The sequence below is a fragment of the Camelina sativa genome, chromosome 3, assembly GCF_030686135.1.
Source record: "Camelina sativa cultivar CO46 ecotype springtype chromosome 3, ASM3068613v1".
Lineage (NCBI taxonomy): Eukaryota > Viridiplantae > Streptophyta > Magnoliopsida > Brassicales > Brassicaceae > Camelina > Camelina sativa.
This window is the reverse complement of record NC_141882.1, coordinates 3,643,445-3,669,153: the sequence shown is the minus strand read 5'-3', so window position 1 is coordinate 3,669,153 and position 25,709 is coordinate 3,643,445. Positions and strand designations below refer to the sequence as shown.

The 25,709-nt window shown below is 37.0% G+C and overlaps 6 protein-coding genes and 1 pseudogene across 9 annotated transcripts; 4 read left to right on the top strand and 3 right to left on the bottom strand.

Annotated features, from left to right (window-relative positions):
• The first annotated feature begins 5,325 nt into the window (after nucleotides 1-5,325).
• LOC104767970 (KH domain-containing protein At1g09660/At1g09670) lies at nucleotides 5,326-8,460 on the top strand. Its single transcript, XM_010491931.3, has 8 exons — nucleotides 5,326-5,579; nucleotides 5,676-5,806; nucleotides 6,334-6,419; nucleotides 6,650-6,774; nucleotides 6,867-7,004; nucleotides 7,083-7,199; nucleotides 7,734-7,877; nucleotides 7,976-8,460. The coding sequence occupies exons 2-8, from the start codon at nucleotides 5,676-5,678 to the stop codon at nucleotides 8,129-8,131; spliced, it is 897 nt and encodes a 298-aa protein (XP_010490233.1). The 5' UTR covers nucleotides 5,326-5,579; the 3' UTR covers nucleotides 8,132-8,460.
• Nucleotides 8,461-8,838: 378 nt separating this feature from the next.
• LOC104767960 (uncharacterized) lies at nucleotides 8,839-10,337 on the bottom strand. The gene is made up of 2 exons (XM_010491920.3): nucleotides 10,132-10,337; nucleotides 8,839-9,306 (listed from the first exon to the last, which is right to left on the bottom strand). Exons 1-2 carry the CDS (start codon nucleotides 10,211-10,213, stop codon nucleotides 9,068-9,070), a joined length of 321 nt encoding a protein of 106 aa, XP_010490222.1. The 5' UTR covers nucleotides 10,214-10,337; the 3' UTR covers nucleotides 8,839-9,067.
• A 332-nt stretch (nucleotides 10,338-10,669) lies between these two features.
• Nucleotides 10,670-13,369, bottom strand: LOC104767954 (putative elongation factor 1-gamma 1). The gene is made up of 8 exons (XM_010491913.3): nucleotides 13,126-13,369; nucleotides 12,963-13,019; nucleotides 12,567-12,716; nucleotides 12,414-12,474; nucleotides 12,262-12,317; nucleotides 12,050-12,151; nucleotides 11,433-11,922; nucleotides 10,670-11,306 (listed from the first exon to the last, which is right to left on the bottom strand). Exons 2-8 carry the CDS (start codon nucleotides 12,969-12,971, stop codon nucleotides 10,927-10,929), a joined length of 1,248 nt encoding a protein of 415 aa, XP_010490215.1. The 5' UTR covers nucleotides 12,972-13,019; nucleotides 13,126-13,369; the 3' UTR covers nucleotides 10,670-10,926.
• On the top strand, nucleotides 13,365-14,997 carry LOC104767939 (ras-related protein RABA2a). 2 transcript variants are annotated; one of them, XM_010491908.3, is made up of 2 exons: nucleotides 13,365-13,750; nucleotides 14,301-14,997. In XM_010491908.3, exons 1-2 carry the CDS (start codon nucleotides 13,586-13,588, stop codon nucleotides 14,787-14,789), a joined length of 654 nt encoding a protein of 217 aa, XP_010490210.2. In that variant the 5' UTR covers nucleotides 13,365-13,585; the 3' UTR covers nucleotides 14,790-14,997. The 2 variants fall into 2 exon arrangements, with proteins under 2 accessions (XP_010490210.2, XP_010490204.2); XM_010491902.3 differs by having other exon boundaries at nucleotides 13,452-13,750; nucleotides 14,220-14,997.
• A 1,852-nt stretch (nucleotides 14,998-16,849) lies between these two features.
• LOC104767932 (ras-related protein RABA2a pseudogene) lies at nucleotides 16,850-17,647 on the top strand (annotated as a pseudogene). The gene has a single exon (XR_015595137.1). The product of XR_015595137.1 is annotated as a ras-related protein RABA2a pseudogene (transcript).
• A 2,819-nt stretch (nucleotides 17,648-20,466) lies between these two features.
• LOC104767919 (leucine--tRNA ligase, cytoplasmic) lies at nucleotides 20,467-24,479 on the top strand. 2 transcript variants are annotated; one of them, XM_010491884.3, is made up of 3 exons: nucleotides 20,467-20,679; nucleotides 20,818-24,087; nucleotides 24,191-24,479. In XM_010491884.3, the coding sequence occupies exons 2-3, from the start codon at nucleotides 20,831-20,833 to the stop codon at nucleotides 24,195-24,197; spliced, it is 3,264 nt and encodes a 1,087-aa protein (XP_010490186.2). In that variant the 5' UTR covers nucleotides 20,467-20,679; nucleotides 20,818-20,830; the 3' UTR covers nucleotides 24,198-24,479. The 2 variants fall into 2 exon arrangements, with proteins under 2 accessions (XP_010490186.2, XP_087364362.1); XM_087508236.1 differs by lacking the exon at nucleotides 24,191-24,479 and having other exon boundaries at nucleotides 20,514-20,679; nucleotides 20,818-24,091.
• A 14-nt stretch (nucleotides 24,480-24,493) lies between these two features.
• Nucleotides 24,494-25,602, bottom strand: LOC104755159 (glucuronoxylan 4-O-methyltransferase 1). The gene has a single exon (XM_087508241.1). It carries the CDS (start codon nucleotides 25,501-25,503, stop codon nucleotides 24,652-24,654), a length of 852 nt encoding a protein of 283 aa, XP_087364367.1. The 5' UTR covers nucleotides 25,504-25,602; the 3' UTR covers nucleotides 24,494-24,651.
• Nucleotides 25,603-25,709: the final 107 nt, after the last annotated feature.

Below are 25,709 nucleotides of genomic sequence, written 5' to 3'. Positions count from 1 at the left end.
GACTGGTACAGTAAAGGTTACAGCCATGAAAGATGCTGACTGGAACAGTAAAGGTTACAGCCATGAAAGATGCTAGAAGGATCGGAGTCCCCACCAAGGCATTTGGATCTGGTCTTTCATGAATATGTAGAGAACAAGAGATAGTACTATTGAGATAGAGAGCAGGCCATACAACCACCAGCCTGGTATGTCTTTGTACGATCTTCATCAGCCTTGTGTGTATGTCCACTTTAGACTTGGTTGAAGCTCGTACTTGTTGCCAAATTCCCCTAAGTAGTCAAAAATGAAGATTAGTAATATTCAACAGCCACAAGTTAGTAGTCATTAAGCTTATTATTGATAGATATATGCTCAACTTTACTTTCCATTGAAGAGCGCAACATGAGTCAGTGTGGAAACGATTGCTGCGAAACCAACCACGTAACTGATAGCGAAGAACGTGCTGAGATAAACCCGACCTTCTTGTTGATAATTAATATTCCCCATGTCCAAATTCCAATTCAAACTTATCATTGACAATGGTGGAGATATTGTAAAGCTGGCCTTGCTTATCAAACAAATCAGATGAGAAAATCGGAAACTTGTTTGCTTCATACATATTCATGCCGTAGTATGCTATTGGGATAACCATATACATGACCAGAATGTAACCAACGAGTACATTGACTATTGCAAAGAAAGGAGTCACAAAAAGGCTTCCAAGGTACGTAAGAAGCTATGACAGACCAATCAAGAGGGTGATTAAGTATGGTTACTTTAACTGTAACATAAGGACTACTTGATGACTTGTGACATGATGTGGCCATAGACAAAAGAAATATACCGAAACAGAGAGAGACCTGAAGAACACTAGCTCGTTGGCCACCACATCTGTGCAGGATCAACCACTAACTTTCTCATGATACCAGCCCAACGTAACCATACCCAAGAATATGAATAAACAACAACAGACAATTAATGAACTAATTAATCACAAACAACTTTATAAAAGAAGAGAAACAGAGAAAACATTGGAAGTGCCCCTTACCTCTTCGGCGTCGTATTTAAAATCAACAACCACCGTCAATTTAGCAACCCTAGTTTTCCCTTTCATGGATATGATCCGATCATATATCATAGCTTTCCTTAAAAACCACCGTCACTCATAATGAATCCAGATAACGATTTTGAGACCGTTGAGATTGTGACGAACACAACGGAGACTATCGAATCCGTTAGGCTTTTTAGAATCATTCCAACAGCTCAAAAGTGTGGTAACTACGGAGAGGAAGAAGAGGAAGAAGGACTTGGAAAACGAGGAGAAGGAGCTGAAGGCCATGATGGAAGCTGAAAAGGTGAAGGATCCTTGGGGAAAGGTGGTGATTCCTTGGCTTACTGTCGGAATAGAAGAGTGCAAACTGTGGGCAGTGCCGTGCCCAGACTAATTAATCGAGGCTTGAGGCGAGCTGAAATGAAGACTTTCCAAAAAAGAAATTTAAAGAAAATAAATATAAAATAATTTTAAAATAATATAATGAAAATAAAACAATATAATAGTTTTCCTTATGTTTCAATAAACTTTTTCACCAAATGTTCATAACCTAGGTTATAAAAATTTAAGAAAAAACAATCTATCAAATCATCACAATCATAATTCATAAACAAATTTACTATGAAAATGAATTAGTATATATTAATGAAGATTTATAAGCATTGAAGCAGGTTTTAACCATTTTAAAGAAAATGAAGTAAATAAACAAACGAATTCTAAACTAGATTGTCATTTTTAAAAGAAATTCATCTTCTTATGTTAAAGAGTCAAAGCAAAAAAAATAGAACCAATGTTATTCATGAAATAAAAGATTTCCCTAAACTATTGTGATACACCATAATTTTTAGATTTGGAGGCTTTAAAAATCCTTTATATTTTGGGGGTTTGAGCCAAATGCCTTTTTTTTAACCATAGACACGGCTCTGACTCTAGGGCAAACCGGTTCTCGACATCGTGAAAGCTGCCGTGTTCAAAAACTACTGAGCTTTAATTTCTAGTCTAAAATAAGAAAGATCTGATGATGGATTTGGTTTTATGATTTGAGAACGTTGTTATAAGTCCGATTTATCGAGAACTGAGTATTTTATAAGTAATGTTTGGTACGTTTGGTTTATTATGAGTATGATATTTTATGTTAAGTACTCTATGATTTTATGGATCGGAGTTATTTGCTTATTTTCTTACTTGATGTATATGGTTAGTTGTTTTTTTTGTTGTTGTTTAACCTGATAAAATGTGATTGGGATATTATATATTAACCTAAATTAGTCCTGATATACTGTATTAAAGATATAAAAGCAGTAGTAGGCTAGTAGCTTTATTTTTGAAACGAGTAAGCCATCCGTACGTAGTAGTAACGACAAACATATGGGGGACATGAGCGTGGTCGCTACTGACCTGATTGATCCCCAAGTTCCCAAAATCCCAAAAACAAAACTGAGCGTAGTATATTAAAACGTCGCTTTCTCTCTGTCCCTTCGTTTTGTGCATGCAACCTTTTGAAGAGAGAGAAACGAACAACTGGTTTTTTTTTTTTTTTGGTTTTGTTGCTAGTAGTATATATGGCAAAGAAAAGAAAAAAAACGTCACTTTCTCTCTGTCTCTTTTCGTTTTGTGCAATGCTAACTTTTTAAGAGAGAGAAGACGAACAAGTATTCTGATCTGGGTTTTGGTGGGCCTCCTCTTAATAACGTCTTCCGCTTGCTTCCAATGGGTTCCACTTTTTCCGGTGACCGTACGCATGTACAACTCCTCCTCCGATCACAAATTAAACCCTTTTCGAACGCTTATTTTTTCTTTCTTTCAAGTTTCCGTTGTTGCGTCAAGTAATATGAAGAAAGTACGTACAATAACGTTTCTTTTTTAAAAAAGCTTAAGGGGTCAATATATACTCTAGATGAACTGAATTTAACATCAGCAAATATATGTATTGGTTATAGATTATTGCTTTTGGGCCACACACAAATCACTTTTGTAATAAAAGGGTTATATTATTGCTTTAAAAAAAAGCTTTTATGCAAAAACTTAAAAAAAAAAAAACTTTTACAAAAAAGCTTAATTAAGGGGTCAATAATATTGACCCTTTTAATTTGTGTGTTATAAAAGGGTATAATTTGTGTGTTATAAAACATTTATTACATCAGCAATAATATAAAGTGAGAGTGATTTAAATACAATTTATTACAAGGGTTTCCCAAATATTTTTGAATTATTTATTTAACGGCAGATGAACAACTTTGCCATTATTATCAAACCTCTCATAGCCTCGAGAAGCTCTCACTCGGGTTCAACTCACTCGGGTTCTTTCTCTCACTAAACTCTCGTCGCTCTACTTGTCGATCGGGGATTTGACGGAGCTTCGGAATTTGGAGATTTCCGATAGCGAAGTAACCGGCGAGATCCCGGCGGAGATCACGAAGCTTACTAATCTCCGGCAGTTAGAGCTTTACAACAACTCATTGACCGGAAAACTCCCTACCGGACTCGGAAACTTGAAGAACCCTGACTCACTTGGATGCTTCCACGAATCTTCCACACGGCGATTCTCAGGTCTTTGACTAATCTCGTTTCTCTTCAGATGTTGGAAAACGAATCCTCCCGAGTTTGGCGAATTCAGAGGCTTTAAGCGTTCCAAAGACGTGAAAGCATTAGAAAATATAAATGGTTTTTCTTATGTCATTCGTGCGTTGGATTTCGAAGAAATATTATTATTCTGTTCCCATTTTCTCTAACGTAAGTAGAACATATATCCCCTATATATTAACAGGGAAGCACGTTGATAAAAATGGAGGTGTGGTCGCTAGAGAGTTCCAGACACTTTTTAGTTATTTACTTATATTTGGTAATATTATTTACAATACATGTCATTATATGTTTAACCAAAAAAATAATAATAAATTTTGTTAAATTTTTCTTTTTTTTCACATCTACTATATTTTGTTAATGTGTACTTAGAGGGGTGTATTCAAGTTGATATTTTAAGTGATTTATGTGAAATTTACAAATCCTATATTATTCAATCATGGATTTTGAAAAGTCTATTAAAATCCACTGTTATTGAACTGATGATTTAAAAATCTACTTTAAAATCTACTGTTATTAAACTCATGATTTAAAAATCTACTTTAAAATCCACTGTTATTCAAAACAGTTTGTGGATTTGGATTTTAATGACTTTTAGGGATTCTAGAGGATTTAAGAAGATTTGTTTAGTTGAAAATACAAAAATCCAAATATCATGATTTTAGTTGGGATTTGAAAGAATTTTACAAAAAATCATATCAACTTTCCCAAAATCTATCAAAATTTCAAATTTCTTAAATCCCATCAAATTTTCCAAAATCATGATTTCAATACACCCCCTTAATTTTTTAAAAAAATGTAACATCTAATTTTATTAGTAAAAATAGTTATTCATCAAATAATATACCAAAATTTTTCCCCAAACACTAAAAAAAGAAATGAATGTAACAAAAAAATCGGCAAATTTAAATTCAAATTTGAACTTAATAGTACTCATATCTCTACATTTTATGTAAATACATATCACACTTCTTAAAATTTACAAAATTTTAAAAATATGTTTTTATTTAATCATTTGTCCTATTTCAATAAATTGCACAAAAGACATGTTGCCATAAATAATAGTATTTTATCAAAATTTTCTCAACTATGTTAAAACTTTTTCACATTCAAAAATTTCACGGGTGAGACGTACTTTTAACACAAAAGAAACAAAAATTTGAATTAAAAATACTTTAATTACATATTACGTTTGACACAAACGGATATTAATTCAATTATTCTAATTTTACTCATAATAATTTTATTTAAATTGATTTATTCCGAACATTAATGCGAGTTATTACCTAGTATACAATATTCGTGTTTAGATTTTTAAACGTACCACAAAATCCATAATAATCTCATAATAATAAGAACCACAACCTTGAGATTTACTATTATTAGAAAAGAAAAAAAAAACAAGACGAAGACTTTTTTAGTCCACTATTAATTTGAACGTACGTATAGGTAAAATAATTTATTCGACTAATTTTATTTTCTAAAACCTTAAACTTTGACTAGATCGTAAAAGGGTAATACAAATATTTAATTGACTAATTTATCTTACCATTTGGCAGGATGAAATATTTGTTTTTATTTACCCAAGTAAAAAATGTATATTCGCCAACACTGGCGCTAACGAGAATTGCCTATAATTTAGTGGGCCTAAGGCCCAATGAAATGAGAGAAACGGAAGAATCGTAAATAAGAAAGAAGATCACACAAATCTCGAAAAGAAGAAAAAAAAAAAAAGGAAACGAAAAAACGACAAAAATAGAAAATATCGAAAATGCGGTGAGAGAGAGTCTCTCATCATATCGTGCTGCGTAGGGCTTTTGACTCCCTTTCCCTACTTCTTCTCTTTGCTTGTAGCCACTCTACACAGTCCACAGCTACTTCTCACACCCGAAGTATACGCCTTTCTCTACCTTGAGATCGGCGTCAGATCCTCCGCCGCATCTTCTTCTCTTCACTATCTCCCCCGGTCAGTCTTTTTTGTACCTTTCTCCCTCTCTATCTCTGTTATCTCTGTATGTCAGTAGTTGTGCGGTTCTTAACAATCTTAAAGTGGATTTTTTAGATGATGGAATCCGGCGGTGGTTTCGTGGCCATGGAAGAGAGGATCTCTCCTGGTAGCTTCTTTCAGTTTCCACTTTCTGGATTCCGTGCTTCTCCCAATCGATCCCCTTGTCCTCCCTCTGATCGTGACAGGTTTCTCTTTCTTTCTCCACCTTTTTTTATTATCTTTTCCTCTTCATATGAATCTGTGTGAGCTTCTTCTTTTTTTTTTTTTTTTTTTTTTTTTCATTGTGTGGATAACATTAGTTTGGTTGTTGTGGATCGGTTTCTTATGGACTTTGCTGCTTTACTTGAGCATTTTAAGTGTCTGCGTGCTTGTGATTGGTCCCTCTGATTGGTTTGAGTGTTAAAAAAATGATTTTGTTCACGCAGATCCAACTTCTCAATCATAGTCTCACTTCAAAATGTCGCCTTTTTCACACTTTTACTCCATTTGCTCACTTATTAGTCGATTCTAAACAATGAACTCAAAAGGATTTTTAACAAGAACGCTATATTTTGGAAATGAACTTACTAATGTATTTTTGGAAGTTTAGTTTACATTTGAGTGGTGTGACGACTCCTAATGTGAACCACTCGATTGTGTTGTGTCAATACAATACAAACCAATGTCAGCGTCCAGTGAAACTTACGTTTTTTTTAAAAACCTTCTTATTCAGGTACTTGACTGAGTTATTGCAAGAGAGACAAAAGTTGGTTCCCTTTTTGCAAGTTATGCCAAATTGCTGTCGACTGCTAAATCAAGGTGGGCTATCTTCTAAAGCTCTATGCTTTTATATTTAAGTATTTTCTTTGAGTGTGTACTAGGTATGAAGAGGATAGTAGAATGAAAAATGTATTTATACCTAACTTTTCATTCTCTTTTGTCCATTCTTGGCATTAAATCTATGAGACTGAAGATCCCCGTGATGTTCAACTGTTACAGTTTATTTTTGTATGTTAGCTTAATTGCCTGCATTGCTGACGTCTTTGCAGAAATCAGGAGGGTCTCTAGCTTTCCTGATCTTGATAGATATGAGCATGGCAGTCCATTTAGATCGCTTGGTCAGCCGACAAATGGAAAGCTTGATTTAGATGGGTGGTCGATGATGCAAGCTGAGGTAAGCCACTGCTCATGCTGAATTATGATGGTGTTGCTAACAATTTTGTATTCAAGAGTGGGCTTTATCGATATTAATTTTGCTTTCTTCAGGAAAATTGTCACCTCCAGAGAGCTTCTCCATTTCGTTCCCCTGCCCCAGTGGGCTGGGTTGGGATGCCTGGACTCCTTAACCCACCCATTGTGAAAAGAGTGATCAGACTTGATGTGCCAGTGGATAAATATCCAAGTGTAAGTTTTGAATGTTTTTACCCAATTATGTTATTCTAATTGGCTTGTTCTAGAGTTTAAATCCATTGAACGTTGCAGTATAATTTTGTTGGGCGGATTCTTGGGCCACGTGGAAACTCCCTGAAAAGAGTTGAGCTAGCAACCCACTGCAGGGTGTTTATTAGAGGGCGAGGATCTGTGAAGGATACTGTCAAGGTACGACTCCTTGTTTATTGATTCTCTGATGGATTCCAGTTTATCAGTTTTTTATCGCAAGTGTAGATGAATGAATTCTTACAGCTCAAAACTTCAATTTTCTCATATGTTTTTACCTTTCAATCAGTTTTATAGCCTTGTGTTGATGTTTTTACCTTTCAATCAGTTTTATAGCCTTGTGTTGAATACACACAATTTTCTTAAGAGTCTTTAGGAGCAATTTGTTTACCTTTTGTGTATAAGCTTGTGTGCCACCGTCTTTCGGCATAGCAACTTATTATTATTGAAGTAATGATACATATTGTTGCATCATCAGCTACTACTCTTGTTTACATTTGTAGATATTTAAAATTTGGAAGCCTGTACAGGAAATTAAGTGTTTTGAGTTTTAGGCTCTCACAACTCTCATCAAATAACATCATCTGAATAGCGAAAGTTCTGATTCATTTCTTCTGAGTATTATATATTCTCAGACATTAATTATGTACCATGCGGTGTCAAGGCTAATACATTTAGTTCTTTGCTTCCCTGCAGGAGGAAAAACTAAAGGGTAAGCCAGGGTACGAACATCTTTGCGAGCCACTACATGTACTGATCGAAGCCGAGCTTCCAGAGGACATAATAAACTCTCGATTGGAGCATGCAGTGCATTTCCTCGAATCACTCCTAAAGCCAATGGTACATTACTATCACAAAATTGTAAACATGTATCTACTGTATATTGTTTTGTTACTCCAAACCTTTTGTTCACATGGTTTTGGTTATTTTCTCTACAGGACGAATCAATGGATCACTACAAGAGGGAACAGCTGAAGGAGTTAGCTGCTCTGAATGGTACACTAAGAGAGGAGAGTCCGAGTCCGAGTTTGAGCCCTTGTCTGAGTCCAAGCATGTCACCTTTCAACAGCAAGCGTGCTAAGACTGGACAATAAAGATTTGACCTGAAAGATGATCAATGTGTCTTTTTCGCTGCATGGTCGTGTGGGCAGGGCAAAGCCTCCCTATGCATTGCCCATCTATCCGGCGAGGTGACATTGTTCTTCTAAGTTCTAACGTTTGGACTTCTCAATTAATTTATTTTGTCATTAAGTTTATTCTTTATTTTTGAAATTTTTGTTGGTTAGATGAGATGACCATTAACCAGAGGGTAATAAACTATTAATGGTGTTTAATGAAATGTAATCTCGTTTTCAATCATGTAACATTTATTTTAAGTTTGAAACTCAACATTAATTTCATTTAAAGTTTTAAAATTTCTCCATTTGACTTAGCCTCTGGTTTTGACTTTTGAGACTCAAGGTTCAGATTCAGCTCCTCGATCAACAAGGTTTTCTGTACCCCAAGTTTTATTTTCTTTATGCCGTGATGAAATTTTATGTTTTATCGTTCTTTATAAGTATATCTACGAATCTCTTTGAAACTGCTCACCCTATATATGTATTCTTCCTAATACTTAAAACTCAAAGCTCATTCATACAAGTTCCCTTGGAGTACTAACTTTTTAATAAACCTGGCTCAATCCCAAAAGAAGAGCAAGGTTGCAGGAATCACTCACTATAAAGAAGTACATGGAATCAACTAGTAATAACTAAATAAGTTGTACAAAAGTGGACCTAATAAAGCTAAACAAGTAAGAGACTTCCACAAGTTTTGAGTGTTTATTTCCAACCAGAAAACAATCGTCTAGAGAGAGGATAATGATGAATTGATGATGATGATCAGTGACGAGACAGCTACATCAGTTACCCATGAAAGTGTGCGTATATTATATATACTTCAAATTTAAATGCCCGTACGTTCCAGCTACATGATCGGACAAAACGAACACAAACATACATGATGAGGCCTTTGTTGACAAATTGGCGTGTTTAATCCCGAAGACCTAATTCAACCTCCAGTTCATCGTCTTCCTCAAACAGCTTCAACAGTCGAGCATACTGCTCATCTCTTTTCTTCTTCTGCCATAGCTTGTATAGGAAGAAGGAGAAGGCCGCCACAGCCACAAATCCGAACAGTACGAGGAATACCTTTGTGCCTGTTTTGCTAGAAGAAGAATGAGATTCTGCCTTAACTCCTGCATTCGTATCCTTGGAATCACCTGATAGACCTGCAAATGTCATATCGGAAGACTTTAGTAGATGACATCTAAGCATGTAACAAAAAAAAAAAAGGTTCGTAACTGTATGAGAAGCTTAGTCTGCTAAAGTTACACAATCTAAACTCAAATATAAAGCTTTAGCATGTTTCTTATCTTCGACTAAAGGGGAGCAACAACTACACACATTGACAACATATAACAAGATCAATTGCAACAAGCATTTACAGAATATTACAGGGTAAGCTAATCCCTACTTCTAAAAGCACGCCATCAGTAAAAATAGATGGACAGTACAACTTCAAATGTCTGAAACTAGAGACAGCAAAGAGATTTTCAATGACTTTTATGTCTAAAACTAGAGACAGCAAAGAGATTTTCAATGACTGTTACCAAAAATTTGGTAATACATGTCCAAAGGCAGCAACACCATGAAACTAGTGATGAATTATACAAATACCATTGCCCTAGTTACAAGAAATAAAAAGCAAGAAAACCTCTTCAAAATCAGGGTTCGCATTTAGGACAAGGTAACGACACAATCTATTCGCCACATCAGAAACTATAGCGAAACCAAACACACTAATTGAACAGTAAAAAAAAATTATTTGCTTATGTTAAAGCACAAAATTTAGTAACTGTGTGGCGAAGATCTCGAAGGAGCCGAGGTTGAGCTAAATTTGACATAAATCTCGCGAAATCAAAAAAAAAAAAAACCTAAATCCCCAGACGAACATTAAAAATCCGATGATTCTAATCAAACCAAACTGACAGAGAAAACTGGCCAATCTAAGGGCATTCGAGAAAGAAATCAGATTAGATCTGAAGAAGACGAACCTAGGACGAACTGCAAACCAATCGAAGCGAAGAATACCAAACGCCGCCATGCTAGACCACTATTTGCAGAGAGCTCTCTCATCTCTCTTTCTATGTTATGTTCGCAGGAGAAAGACAGATCGATCTTTTTTGCTGCGGTGAAGAAAGAACAAATACTTCTGGTGTTGAAAATTAAAACAACTATATATGCCTCTTGTAGTAAAGAACAAACAATTCACTTGATTTTTTTAGACCAACCTTTAATAAATTATGTTATTAATTAATGGATACCAGTACCTTTAATTTAATTTAATTTTTAGTTGTTGCACTTTTTATTTAGAGTGAATTACTTCAGAAGATTCTTTTATATTAAAAAAAAAAATTGAGATAATTACAAAGAGAAATCATTTTCTTATATTTTGACCAATTTACTAGTTCGCTTAATTCTACAAGATTTACAAGATTTTCCTTTTCAACAATTTTTAACACACTTTCCAAAGCATGTCAAATGACTTGACTTAATTGTTTAACTCGACGACCAGTAATATAGAATCGCGCGTCAAAGCAAATCAACCAGACCATATATTGCCTAATTGCCAGGATAGACTTGCCTGGTCTAAAAACTGGTTTTAGTAAACAGCATAGAAGAGTCGAGATGAAACATTAACAAATAACCAAAAAAAAGACCACATCCTTGTCCTTTAACACTCAATTAGAAAGAAAGAAAAACAGTATATGCGACACAAGTCACAGAGCAAAATCCCTATTGATAAAGAGAGAGAGATATGTAATCCTCAGGCTGCAAATTCTCTCTTTTCACTTGAAGCACTTGGCGTCCAAGAGAGCCTCACCCTCAAATGGCTCTGCATCTTCAATCATCTGGCTAACACGCTCCTTCTGGGCTTCATCTGAGATATCAACCTTGGTCCACTCGTACAGCTCCATGTCGTACACCTCATCCATTATGAACTTGGGGATCTCTGGTCCACGGAATAGCCATAACCCCTTCACCTTGAACGGACCCTCTGACCCGCATATCAGCATCTTTCCAAACGAGTATTTACGTGCCAAGTCCATGCGCTGAAGGAACCCACCAACCTTGTTGAGTGTGACGAATGACACCATGTTCTCATCGTTGTACTTGTAGTCACAAAACCATAGTGAGTATCCCTCTGGGTCATACATGTCCCAGAATCCTGCATTTGAGCCACAATACTATTAGACATGATAATACACATTTCATTCCACTGGCTAAATCATTTCCTTGCATTTCCTGATACCAACTGTAAATCCAGGTAAAGGGAAATGATATCACCACACACCTTTAATAGCAACCTCACGGAAGTTAGATTTGGTGTTTGAGTACAGCCTCTTCCAATCATCCAGTACCATTGAGCTTGGTGGTAGAAGGTCAAGAGGGTTCTTGGCTTTTGGCTTTGGTGCCTCTTCCTCTTCAGCAAACTTAGGTGCCTCTGCTGCCGGGGCTTCCTTTTTCTTAGGCTCTTCCTTGGGCTTGGCAGGCTGAGCAGCTTTCTTGGAAGCAACAGGAGGGACAGCTCCAGTCTGTTTGACCTCACCAACCACTTTCTTGAAGTTGGGTTGGTTAATCACAGTCCAAAAGTATCTCTCGACGTGTGGGAATTCAGAGGTAAACTTCTTGGTCATGACAGTAGCAAATCCCAAGTTCAAGTTGCAGACAGTGATAATATCAGCAAGGGTGATAGAGTGTCCAACAAGGTAAGTGTTGGAAGCGAGATGTGTGTTCAGAGCATCAAGTGCTCTCTTCAACGCAGAGATAGTCCCTTCCTCAGCCTTCATTTGTACAACAATCAGGGATGAGAAAAAAAAAACAGATGTAGTATTTATATAGTGAAAAGAGTACCTAGATTGCAATCATAGAGAGTTAATGAAGCAACCAATGAAAGTCACAAAAGCTTACCGGAGCACTGTATGGCATAAATCCCATTCTTGGGCCAAACCATCTCAAGGTGTTTCCATAGATCTCCAGAGAGGCAAAATCGCTCCATTGCTCAATTTGTGCCTGCAAAAAGCAACATGCAGATAAATTTTGAGAAGGAATAATAACAAACAGATCGACAAATATTAGAGCAGGTGCAAATGGATAAGAGACCGGGGAAAACAGATACTTACATATTCGATCAGGGAGGATCCGTTCAAAGAGTTCTCACCACCATTCAATCGGCTTACTGCAATGGGGATAACAACACATCCATTATAACCAACAAGCAATCAACCTAGACATGGAGAGAGACAAATGAATTATAATGGTATGAATATATTACCATAACGGGCAATAGCGTTGCTCTCAAATACTGAACCCTCAGGAGTCTCAAGCACAGGAACCTAGCAAGATCAAAGAAGCTTTTAGTTAGCTGATAATAGACTAATAATATCCATTCAAGAAATGTAGCAACGACCAGGTGTTGAGAACAAACCTTTCCAATAGGGTTCATCTTCAAGAACTCTGGTGTTTTGTTGGTGACACCCATCTGAAAGTCAGAGGGCACATCGATCTGCACACCAACATACTCTGCAGCAATGAGTGCCTTATCAGCACTTTTGTTTCCCTTGTACGTGTGCAAGACCTGCAATCGCAAATTTTATCAGCAAAACTCATCATTCATTCTCTCTATATGTATCCCAACACTAAGTAAACAGCAGCTAGATATGCAGACTAGCATAATTTCAATCAAATGGCTAAATCGAACCGATTACTACAACTAATTCTTGCTTGCTTCTTAGCGATTATAAGAGCACCGTAGCAACAAATCAGTAAAAAAAAAAAAAGATGAGATCGTAACAAGAGACGATCATAGAGAAGAAGAACTCACCAAAGCCATTTTGCTCTCAGACGGAAAATAAACCAACTCCGGGTTTTGAAATCGGATCTGGTTCCAAGGAAAACATCAAGTAGTGAGCTCGACGATCATATATATATATCTATGAATTATGAGCTAATCAGAGAAAAGGATTGATCGGTTGATGAATCTTTACCTGACGTTGGAAAAATCTTCCGTGAGAGAGAAATCGAGAGAAGAAGCAAAAACGATGAGGCGGAGAAAGTTATAAAAGGAGTGAAGAAGGGTGATGATGATGATATGATCTAGGGTTTTTTTGAAACGTATGAGTGTATTCCTCTGGTTTAGCTCGGTTTTGTTTTAGTTTTTAATTCTGATTTTGTTTATTTTTCCGGTTAAGCTCTTATTATTACTTTCCAGTTTTCTTTATTTGCCGACGTATGTTATGTAAGCCCTTTCTACAGTTTGTAAAGCCCAACTCGAACTCAAAAAGCAAGCCGAGAAGAAAAGGTTGAACAGATCCAGTGGGAAATCAAATTAATTAATCATAATTAAAATCTAAAATTATTTATTTTTTCTTCATCTTCTCCTTCGCTTCGGGCTTTTTGAAAAATCATCCCAAATCTATCGTTCCTCGATTAAAGTGGAGCGTAACAATGGCGAGAAGACCGGATGAAGAATACGACTACTTGTTTAAAGTTGTTTTGATCGGAGACTCCGGTGTCGGCAAGTCAAATCTCCTCTCTAGATTCACTCGCAATGAGTTTTGCTTAGAATCCAAATCCACCATCGGTGTCGAATTCGCTACTCGTACTCTCCAAGTATGTCTACTCTTCTCTCTCTTTCTCTTTAGCTGTATATCCCCAACTTTTCCTCGATCTAGGATTGCTTGTAAGTTTCTTTTATTGTCTCTGGAATCAGGATTGGTAGTTTTGTGTGGCTCGGTCCGTTTGTTCTATAACCTCTCTATTCATTCATTTCCCGTAATATGTATTTACGAAATACTCGGAAACCGCCATTTGTGTGTGTTGGAACATTTGAGCTTGGTTCTGGATTTTGATGTTTGCTTTGAACATTTAGGCGTTTTTTTTTGTTTGTTGATAATGATCCCAAGCTTTCTTGTACGTACTATGGTTGTTTAGCGTTGTGGCTGCCTCACATGTCAGATCTAGAAACCTGTGTTTAAGTCAGATCTACAACATCATTTACTTCTAGTTAGAGTATTAGAATATGAAAATTGTAAAATTTGTTACTTAAGTAATGATGAATCATGGTCGTTGTTGATTTTAGCTGCCAGTTATGCATTTTGCTGCTGCTGCTGCTCATTATTTTGACCTAGTATTTGGCAAAATCAATCATCTTTGTTCTAAGGTGGAAGGAAGGACTGTGAAAGCTCAGATATGGGACACTGCTGGGCAAGAAAGATACAGAGCCATAACCAGCGCCTACTACCGAGGCGCTCTTGGAGCTCTCTTGGTCTACGACGTCACTAAGCCAACAACTTTTGAGAATGTAAGCAGGTGGTTAAAAGAACTCAGAGACCATGCTGATTCCAATATTGTCATCATGTTGATTGGTAACAAGACAGATCTGAAGCATCTCAGAGCTGTTGCCACAGAGGATGCTCAGAGCTATGCTGAGAAAGAAGGCTTGTCTTTCATCGAGACATCTGCCCTCGAGGCATTAAACGTAGAGAAGGCTTTTCAGACGATTCTCTCAGAGATTTATAGGATCATCAGCAAGAAATCGATATCTTCGGACCAGGGAACTGCAAATGCCAACGTCAAGGAAGGCCAAACGATTGATGTCGCTGCTACTTCTGATTCAAACGTTAAGAAGCCTTGTTGCTCTTCCTCTTGAAAGGCTTTGTTTCTTTTTTGTGTCTCACTTTAAAAGCCAATATCTATGCGACTTTGTTTTAAAGTCTTTGCGTTGTGTTACATATGCAAAGTTGCATCTGTGTTTTTTCTTTTTTTTTTGTTGATAAGAACTCTCTAAGATGACATTCTATGGAGTATGGAATCGTTCATACAAATTGTGAAAAATGAAATATTTTTTTTTTTAGGCATTGTAGTTTTTGATTGGTAGTTGTAATATATAATTAGAAAAAACATGCAAAAGAGAATACTGTAGAATGAAATAAACAAAGAGACCAACGTAGTATTTTGAATTATGAACAGAGCCGAAATTGTATCTTAGTTTTTCTAAAGATGGTAACAAATTAACAAAATCACACAATTTACATTTTTCAAGAAGACAGGAAAAAAGCAAATATACCAGTTATTAAAAGGGAAGTTAAGAAGAAGACACGCAAAACAAAAATATTTTTTATTAGTTTATTTATGAACTTTTGAAAAAGGAAATATACCAGTTAGATTGAAAATATAAGTAATAAATATAGTATTTTCTAGCAAGTTTTCAATTATCAAAATGGTAAATTTCCAAGTTTTCGAGCAGTTCCCGCCTATATATATATATATATATATATATAGTTTTCAGATCAACAAGCAATCAATTTTGATCATCACAAAACAATTCTATTTTGCGTTTACTCTTTTTTTTTTTTTCTTATTATTCAAAAACGATGAAGATTTCAATGTTGGCATGGTTTTTCATAGTCATAGCTATAATAATCTTATTGTCGATTTTATGCAGTATTTTCGTAGAGCGGGGGGTGGAAAAAAAAGATGGGAGTGTGGAGAAGGAAGATCCAGTCTGATCCAGTCTTGTGTGTTTAATACTAAAAGATTAGAGTCTCCCAAGAACTTTAAAAAGTTAATTATGGTTTCTTATCTTGTCTGTTCTTTTTATGATTAAAGGTCTCCGAGTAGTTTTGACAATTTTCTTGATCACCAAAGTTAATTATGGTTTCTTATCTTGTGTGTTGTTTTGATGATGAATAAAGGTCTCCCAGTATTTTGACAATTTTATTGATCACCAAAGTTAATTAAGAACAATCTATCAGATTCTATATAAACCAACTCGAAGTTTCTACATTCTTTTAAGTTTGACGACGAGTAACTTGAAAACAATTTTTCATGGAAATCTGAAGCTTATAGTTTACATTATTGTATTTAGTATTAGTATGCGAGCGTGGCCTGAAGCCTTTTTTTACATGTAATCGTTCATTACGCCATGGTTTCGAGTTTCGACTGTCTGAAACTAAAAACAACATATGACAATATGTATTATTAGACTATGAAGAATACGACTACTTGTTTAAAGTGGTTTTGATCGGAGACTCCGGTGTCGGCAAGTCAAACCTCCTCTCTAGATTCACTCGCAATGAGTTCTGCTTAGAATCCAAATCCACCATCGGTGTCGAATTCGTTACTCGTACTCTTCAATTATGTTTACTCTACTCTTCTCTCTCTCTCTCTCTCTCTTTCTCTGTTTGCTGTAAAATCCCCAACTGTTTCTCGATCTAGGATTGCTTGTAAGTTTCTTTTGATGAACTAGTCATTTAAAATTTTGGTGTGGTTCGATCCGTTTGGTTCTGAATATTGATGTTTACTTGTTTGCTTTGAACATATTGCGATATTAAGTCCACTGGACTTCACGGCAGCCCACTGTATGCTTCATTGTCATCAAGTCTCCTTCAATCTCTCGTCAATCATCTCCATCTTCCTTATACGCTTCTGCATATCTCTCTGCATATAATTACGTATTCTCCAAGCTAGAAGACTGTATATAATTGTTGGCCATGAGCTCATGAATAAGACAGAGAATTCTCGATTCTGTTCAGAACATTTAGGCGTTTTTTTTGTTTGTTGATAATGATCCCAAGCTTTCTTGTACGTACTATGGCTGTTTAACGTTGTGGCTGCCTCACATGTCAGATCTAACACCTTTGTTTAAGGCAGATCTACAACATCATTTACTTCTAATTAGAGTATTAGACTATGAAAATTGTAAAATTTGTTACTCAAGTAATGATGAATCATGGTCGTTGTTTCACAGTCTCGAGTTTTCTTTCTGAGTTGTTTGTTGATTTTAACCTCTTTGGCAAAATCAATCATCTTTGTTCTAAGGTGGAAGGAAGGACTGTGAAAGCTCAGATATGGGACACTGCTGGGCAAGAAAGATACAGAGCCATAACTAGCGCCTACTACCGAGGCGCTCTTGGAGCTCTCTTGGTCTACGACGTCACTAAGCCAACAACTTTTGAGAACGTAAGCAGGTGGTTAAAAGAACTCAGAGACCATGCTGATTCCAATATTGTCATCATGTTGATTGGTAACAAGACAGATCTGAAGCATCTCAGAGCTGTTGCCACAGAGGATGCTCAGAGCTATGCTGAGAAAGAAGGCTTGTCTTTCATCGAGACATCTGCCCTCGAGGCATCAAACGTAGAGAAGGCTTTTCAGACGATTCTCTCAGAGATTTATAGGATCATCAGCAAGAAATCGATATCTTCGGACCAGGCAACTGCAAATGCCAACATCAAGGAAGGCCAAACGATTGATGTCGCTGCTACTTCTGATTCAAACGCTAAGAAGCCTTGTTGCTCTTCCTCTTGAAAGGCTTTGCTTTTTTTGTGTCTCACTTTAAAAGCCAATATCTATGCGACTTTGTTTTAAGGATTTACGTTGTGTTACATATGCAAGTTGCATCTGTGTTTTTTTTGTTTGTTGATAACAACTCTGTAAGATGACATTCTATGGAGTATGGAATCGTTCATACAAATTGTCAAAAATGAAATATTATTTTTTAGGCAATTGTTTGTAGCTTTTGATTGGTAGTAGTAATATATAATTAAAAAAAAAGCAAAAGAGAATACTGTAGAATGAAATGAACAAAGAGACCAACATAGTATTTTGAATTATGAACAGAGCCGAAATTGTAGCTTAGTTTTTCTAAAGATAGTAACAAATTAACAAAATCACACAATTTACATTTTCAAGAAGACAGGAAAAAAAAAAGCAAATATACCGGTTATTGAAAGGAAAGTTAAGAAGAAGACTGGCAAAGCAAAAATATTTTTTATTAGTTTATTTATGAAATTTTGGAAAAAGAAATATACCAGTTATTGATTGAAAAAGATAAGTAACAATTATATTATTTTATAGCAAGTTTTCAATTATCAAAATGGTAAGTTTCCAAGTTTTTCCAGCAGTTCCGGCCTATATATATAGTTTTCAGATTAACAAGCAAGCAATTTTGATCATCACAAAACAATTATACTTTGCGTTTACTCTATTTTTTTTCTTCTTATTATTCAAAAACGATGGAGATTTCAATCTTGGGATGGTGTTTCATAGTCGTGGCTATACTAATCTTGGCGGCTTTATTCAGTGTTTGCGGAGAGCGGCCTAGCGAGGAGGAAACAAAAGATGAGAGCGTGGAGAAGGAAGATCCAGTCTGATCCAGTCTTGTGTGTTTAATAATAAAATATTAGAGTCTCTCAAGAACTTTAAAAAGTTAATTATGGTTTCTTATCTTGCGTGTTGATTTGATGATTAAAGGTCTCCGAGTATTTTGACAATTTTATTGATCACCAAAGTTAATTAAGAACAATCTATCAGATTCCATATAAATCAACTCGAAGTTTCTACATTTTTAAGTTTGAAGCCTTTTTATATGTAATCTATCATCTATGTCATGGTTTCGAGTTTCAACTGTCTAAAACTAAAAACAACATAGGACCGGATAATTAAACCGGATATTAGAGCTATGACAGTTATTGTATGAGGTCTACCGAACCCTCTCCCCCATACCCTCTCACACCGTCACACGACTCCCTTCCACTTTTCTTCTCTTGTCTTCTTCACATCTCATCAAAACACATATTTAATGTAATAATCCAAAACTAAACCAATATTTTTATATACGTTTTTAACTTATTCCCATGTCTTTATCTATATTCAATCCCATATATATATACACCACAATATCCTATCTTTCATCTTACACTCATCCGTCCATCTCTCAAACACCAAAACAACCACAAAACATAAGACACACAACTTAGATCTCATCATGGATGTCGTTTGTCTGGAACATCAAATGAGGAAACCATCGGTGGCGATACCTCCGAGGAAGCTTCTTTTATCATCCAAGAGTTTTCCGGCAGCGGATTCTTCATCCGGATAATTGAACAAACCGGATAATTGAACCGAATAATTTAACCGAAATTGGAAAATAAGAGAAAACCTAAATATATGTAAAACCAATGTCACTTTCTCTTTTGGACGTAACTGCGGTTAAATCCAAAGATATCCTAACAACTCTGTAAGATGACATTCTATGGAGTATGGAATCGTTCATACAAATTGTGAAAAATGAAATATTATTTTTAGGCAATTGTTTGTAGTTTTTGATTGGTAGTTGTAATATATAATTAAAAAAATGCAAAAGAGAAAAAAATGAAATAAACAAAGAGACCAACGTAGTATTTGAATTATGAACAGAGCAGAAATTGTAGTTTGGTTTTTCTAAGGATAGTAACAAATTAACAAAATCACACAATTTACATTTTTCAAGAAGACAGGAAAAAAGCAAATATATCAGTTATTGGAAGGAAAGTTAAGAAGAAGACAGGCAAAACAACAAAAAAAAATTATCAGTTTATTTAGAAATTTTGGAAAAGGAAATATACCAGTTACTGATTAAAACGATAAGTAATAAATATCTTCTTTTATAGCAAGTTTTCAATTATCAAAATAGTAAATTTGCAAGTTTTTCCAGCAGTTCCCGCATATATATACATGGTTTTCAGATCAACAAGCAAGTAATTTTAATCATCACAAAACAATTCTACTTTGCGTTTACTCTCTTTTTGTTCTTTTTATTATTCAAAAACGATGGCGATCTCAATCATAGGATGGTGTTTCATAGTCGCAGCTATATTAATCTTGGCGGTTTTATCCAGTGTTTGCGGAGAGCGGACTAGTGAGAAGAAAACAAAAGAAGAGATTGTGGAGAAGAAAGATCCAGTGAAAAAAGACGATAAGAGCAACACTAATGAGAAAGATGATAAGAGCAAGCACACTAAAGGTGATAATCTAGTTTAAAGACAACTTTAATATTTTGATTTGTATTGTCTTCAATACTAAAAGACTAGAGTCTCAAGAATTTTTTAAAATTAATTACGGTTTCTTTATCTTGTGTGTTGATTGATGATTAAAGGTCTCCGAGTATTTTTGACAATTTTATTGATCACTAAAGTTAATTAAGATCAATTTATCAGATTTTATATAATCCAACTCGAAGTTTCTACATTATTTTAGGTTTGACACGTAAACTTGAAAACAATTTTTCATGGAAACCTAAAGCTAATAGTTTTACATTACTGTATTTAGTATGCGGGTGTGGCCTGAAGCCTTTTTACATGTAATGGTTATGCATGGTTTCGAGTTTCGACGGTCTGAAACAAAAAACAACATTGAAATTGAACCGAATAATTGAACCGGATAATTGAACCGAATAACTGAACCGGAATAATTGAACCGGAATAATTGAACCGAATAATTGAACCGGATAGTTGAACCAGATAGTTGAACCGGATAATTGATCCGGATAGTTGAACCGGATAATTGAACCGAAATTGGGAAATAAGAGAAAACCTAAATATATAAAACCAATGTCACTTTCTCTTTTGGACGTAACTGCGGTTAAATCCAAAGATATCCTCAAAAACCCTAGAAATCAGAGTCCCCCTTATCTCCCAACTGGCTCAGTCTCTCTCAAATCTCCGATTGCTTTCGCGGTGGACTCGATTCGTAATTCCTCCAAGTTCCTCATCCTTAAGGTAATCCTCTCTCAGATCAGCTACTTTCAAATCTTCTCTTTTGATTCTCCCCCACCCAAGCGTCTGGACTCGATTTGCTGTTGTTTCGATCATTGAATTGAGGTTTTGTTTTTTGTTTTGGATTATTGTTTGGGGTAGGCACTGTCACGAAATGGCATCTGATTCGAAAAGCTTCTCAAGGAGAGATCGTCTTCTTGAGATTGAGGTAGCGGTTCGAAAACTGTGGGAAGATGAGCAAGTGTTTAGGGCTGAGTCTCGTGAGAATCTTCCAAAGGAAGGAGAGAAGTTCTTCTCGACTTTCCCATTCCCGTATATGAATGGTTATCTACACATTGGGCATGCTTTCTCACTTTCCAAGGTTGATTTTGCTTCTGCTTACCATAGGCTTAGAGGAGCTAACGTGCTTTTACCATTTGGTTTCCATTGTACTGGTATGCCAATCAAGGCTTCCGCAGATAAGCTTTCTCGTGAGATCCAACAGTTTGGTAACCCTCCTGTGTTCACTGCTGAAGACAACACTAAGCCAGTTCCAGAAGTTGAGGAGGAGAGCAGTGATACACCAGCTTTACCTGGTCAGTTCAAGGGGAAAAAGTCCAAGGTTGCTGCGAAATCTGGTGGACAGGTTTATCAGTGGGAGATTATGCGCAGTTTCGGTTTGACTGACAGTGAGATTGCGGAGTTCCAAGATCCTTACAAATGGTTGTATTACTTTCCCCCGTTGGCTGTTGAAGATCTCAAGGCGTACGGATTGGGTTGTGATTGGAGACGGTCTTTTGTTACCACTGACGTTAATCCCTTTTTCGATGCCTTTGTGAGGTGGCAGATGAGGAAGTTGAAATCTATGGGAAAGATTGTCAAAGACCGTAGGTACACAGTCTTCTCACCTTTAGATGGCCAGCCTTGTGCTGATCACGACCGTGCTACTGGCGAAGGTGTTCAGCCTCAAGAGTATACGCTCATAAAGATGGAAGTAGTCAAGCCATTTCCTCTGAAACTTGGTCCTTTGGAAGGAAAGAACGTTTATTTGGCTGCAGCTACTTTGAGGCCTGAGACCATGTATGGACAAACAAACGCTTGGGTACTGCCTGATGGCAAATATGGAGCTTATGAAATCAGTGAAACTGATGTCTTCATCCTTACTGAGAGAGCTGCACTCAACCTTGCCTACCAGAACTTCTCGAAGATCCCTCAGAAGCCATCCTGCTTGGTTGAGTTGACTGGGCATGATCTGATTGGACTCCCGTTAAGGTCTCCTCTGTCAGTCACCGAAATCATCTATGCCCTGCCTATGATGACCATTCTGACCAACAAAGGTACTGGCATTGTCACCAGTGTGCCTAGTGATGCCCCTGATGATTACATGGCTTTAAAAGATTTAAACGACAAGCCTGATTTTCAAAAAAAGTTTGGTGTGAAACAGGAGTGGTTGCCCTCTGAAATCATACCGATTATCAACATTCCGGAATTTGGGGATAGGGCTGCTGAAAAGGTCTGCTTGGATTTGAAGATTAAAAGTCAGAATGATAAGGAAAAGCTTGTAGAGGCTAAGAGGTTGACTTACCTGAAAGGATTCACTGAAGGAACCATGCTTATTGGAGAGTTTGTTGGTAGAAAAGTTCAAGAAATCAAGCCCATTATCAAGACAAAGCTCATAGAGAGTGGTGAGGCAATCATATACAGTGAACCTGAAAAGCCGGTGATGTCAAGATCAGGTGATGAATGTGTTGTGGCTCTCACAGATCAGTGGTACATAACTTACGGCGAAACAGAATGGCGAAATATGGCTGAGGAATGCTTATCAAAAATGAATCTCTATTCTGAAGAAACAAGGCATGGCTTTGAGCACACTTTGAGCTGGCTCAATCAGTGGGCTTGTTCACGGTCTTTTGGTCTAGGAACTCGTATTCCCTGGGATGAACAGTTCCTTGTGGAATCCTTGTCCGATTCATCTCTGTATATGGCCTATTACACAGTTGCCCATTTCTTTCACGGTGGAGAAGACATGTATAAAGGTAGCAAGTCTTTGATCCAGCCGCAGCAGATGAATGATGAAGTTTGGGAGTATCTCTTCTGTGATGGTCCGTACCCAAAATCATCTGATATTCCATCAGCTGTCTTAAGTAAGATGAAGCAGGAATTTGATTACTGGTACCCACTAGATCTTCGAGTTTCAGGAAAAGATCTTATTCAGAATCATTTGACATTTTTCATCTACAACCACACTGCACTATTGGCGAATCGTAACTGGCCACGTGGCATCAGATGTAATGGTCACATCATGTTGAATTCTGAAAAGATGTCAAAGTCAACTGGCAATTTCAGAACCCTGCGCCAGGCTATTGAAGAATTCTCTGCCACTGCCACAAGATTTTCTTTGGCTGATGCTGGTGATGGTGTCGACGATGCAAATTTTGTGTTTGAAACTGCAAATGCTGCAATTTTACGGCTGACAAAAGAGCTCACATGGATGGAAGAAGTTCTGGCTGCTGAATCATCTTTAAGGACAGGACCTCCATCTACATATGCTGATAAAGTGTTTGAAAATGACATTAACATTGCTATCAGATTGACTGAAAAGGCATACAAAGATTGTATGTTTAGGGAGGCACTTAAAAATGGGTTTTACGACTTGCAAGCTGCTCGAGATGAGTATAGACACTCTTGTGGACATGGCGGCATGAACCATGACTTGATACTGACCTTTATGGATGTGCAAACACGCCTCATTGAACCAATCTGTCCCCAGTTTGCAGAATATGTTTGGAGGACACTTTTGAAGAAGGAAGGTTGTGTGGTATCAGCAGGCTGGCCAGCATCAGCTGAGCCAGATTTGGTGCTCAAGAGTGCAAACAAATATTTGCAAGATTCTATTGTGTTAATGAGAAAGCTTCTACAAAAACAACTCTTAGGTTCCAAGAAGGCTGGTAAGAAAGGTGCTCAAGTAACAGCAGTGCCAGAGGGGAAGTTAAGAGGCCTAGTATATGTGAATGAGCAATTTGATGGATGGAGAGCTCACTGCCTTGAGATTCTGCAAAGCAAATTTGACCAACAAACCCGTCGTTTTGCCCCAGATGCAGAGATACTTGCAGAACTAAGGGAGATATTGAAGAAGGAGGGACAAGCAGATAACTTCAAACAAATCCAGAAGCTTTGCATGCCTTTCCTTAAATTCAAGAAGGACGAGGCAATATCTATTGGCACTCAGGCTCTAAATTTGAGGTTGCCTTTTGGAGAGCTCGACGTCCTTCGGAGTAACATGGACTTGATCAAGCGACAACTTGGTCTTGAAGAGGTTGAAATATATTCTGCAAGTAACCCTGACGATGTTTCAAAAGCTGGTCCACATGCTTCACTGCTGACGCAGAATCCTCCATCTCCAGGCAGTCCAACCGCTATCTTTGTGCCCAGGTAAAAGCGAGTTATTTCATTACAATTGCTTCCTAATAGAAGCAGCATGGATACTCTTTTTGTTTCTGGTCAACTAAACTGAACGAACTCTTACCTATTTCAGCACCTAGTGTCTGCCCTCCAGCCTAAAAGTGTGCGACAAGTTTCAACTACAAGTCAAGAGGTTGAAGGATTGGGAGTTTGCAGAGATTTTGGTATTTTATTATGAGTTAGACTTGATAGTTAAGTTTGTTGACTTCTTTGCTGAGTTTTTGTCTTTTATTTCTGGTATTGTGTGGTAAGATCTGTTCTTTCTTATCGATACAACAATATTGCTCATATATGCTACTTTTTCCTCCTGATCAGCTTTCTAGATTTCTTTTACTAGTAAAGCTTTACTGGACCAAAACAAAGTTGCCAATGCTCATTTACAAGAAACTTGATTTTAAGCATTAAGAAAGTCTAGTTTCTTGCTATAGCTTAATTGTCTAGGCTCTTTAATACTGATAGTGAACAAGTAGAACAACAAGGACGATAAAGAGTTACAGATTGGGAGAAACAGAGGAGATCTAAGGTAACATGTATTCATTGTGGACAAAAGAGTCTATTTGATTCTGACTGCAATCCAACTCTGTAGCTAGGGATAACAAAATGCCTTAGTCTCCCTTCCTGTTTCTTCATGTACCCTTCGCACAAGAAAGCCTTAGAGAACTTGTCTTCTATTTCCCTGTTCACATCATGCACAAACACATCGGTCTCTCCTCCCTGTTTCCTGTTCCTCGCCATCATTCCCGCTGTGTAAATTGCTGTCATTCTCCCAGGAGCCTCATCGTAGTAGCCAGTCGGTGCGTCAACCATGATTAGATCCCAACTAGTCTCATAGATATCTGCAGGCAAACCCTTGAGTGCTAGTTGACACATTGAGTACCGTGGGTCTCCAATGGCTGTGCATTCAGGTCCTTTCCCAACTTCTATGAGATTATCGGCTTGATTGACTTTACTGTCGTATGTTACATGGTACGATTCCAGCATTGGAAACCGTCTCTTGATCTGTTTTATCCATGCTTCATCTTCTTCAAGAAATACCGTCCGGCCTCCATAGTTGAGAGAGCTCCACATGAGGCTGTCATGGCCTAGACCAAACACCAAGAAATTGCAGGGTGACTTCTTGCTGAGTACGCTACTGCTAACTGCTATTTCTTTGAGCGTTTGTTGTGGTGTGATAACTGAAGTCGAGTAATGGATCAGGGCTTGTGCAAGGGAACGTGGTATCTTATTGCAGGCACCAGAACAACGCTCTGATCTCCTATCTTCTGGAGTTTGGCGTGACCGCGAAGATGTCAGAGTTGATCTCAAGATTAAAATGAGAATTAAGGTGGCAAGAAGACAAACAAGGAGAAGCTTGAGTTTGTGGCTTTGATTTGCTTTAGGCCTCATTGTCTGATTTCAAATATAACAACTTGGGTTCTGCAGAAGTTAAAGTCTTGTTTTTAGATACTTATAGGAAATATGCTGATGAGATGAAAACAGAAGTTGGGTTTATGCTTAGACATGAAGGTAAGGAAATTTATAAGGGTACATGAGTACGACACAGCAGCTAATTTCAGGCTCTGCAAGAAGCAAGAGAGTGAAGCCTTCTATTT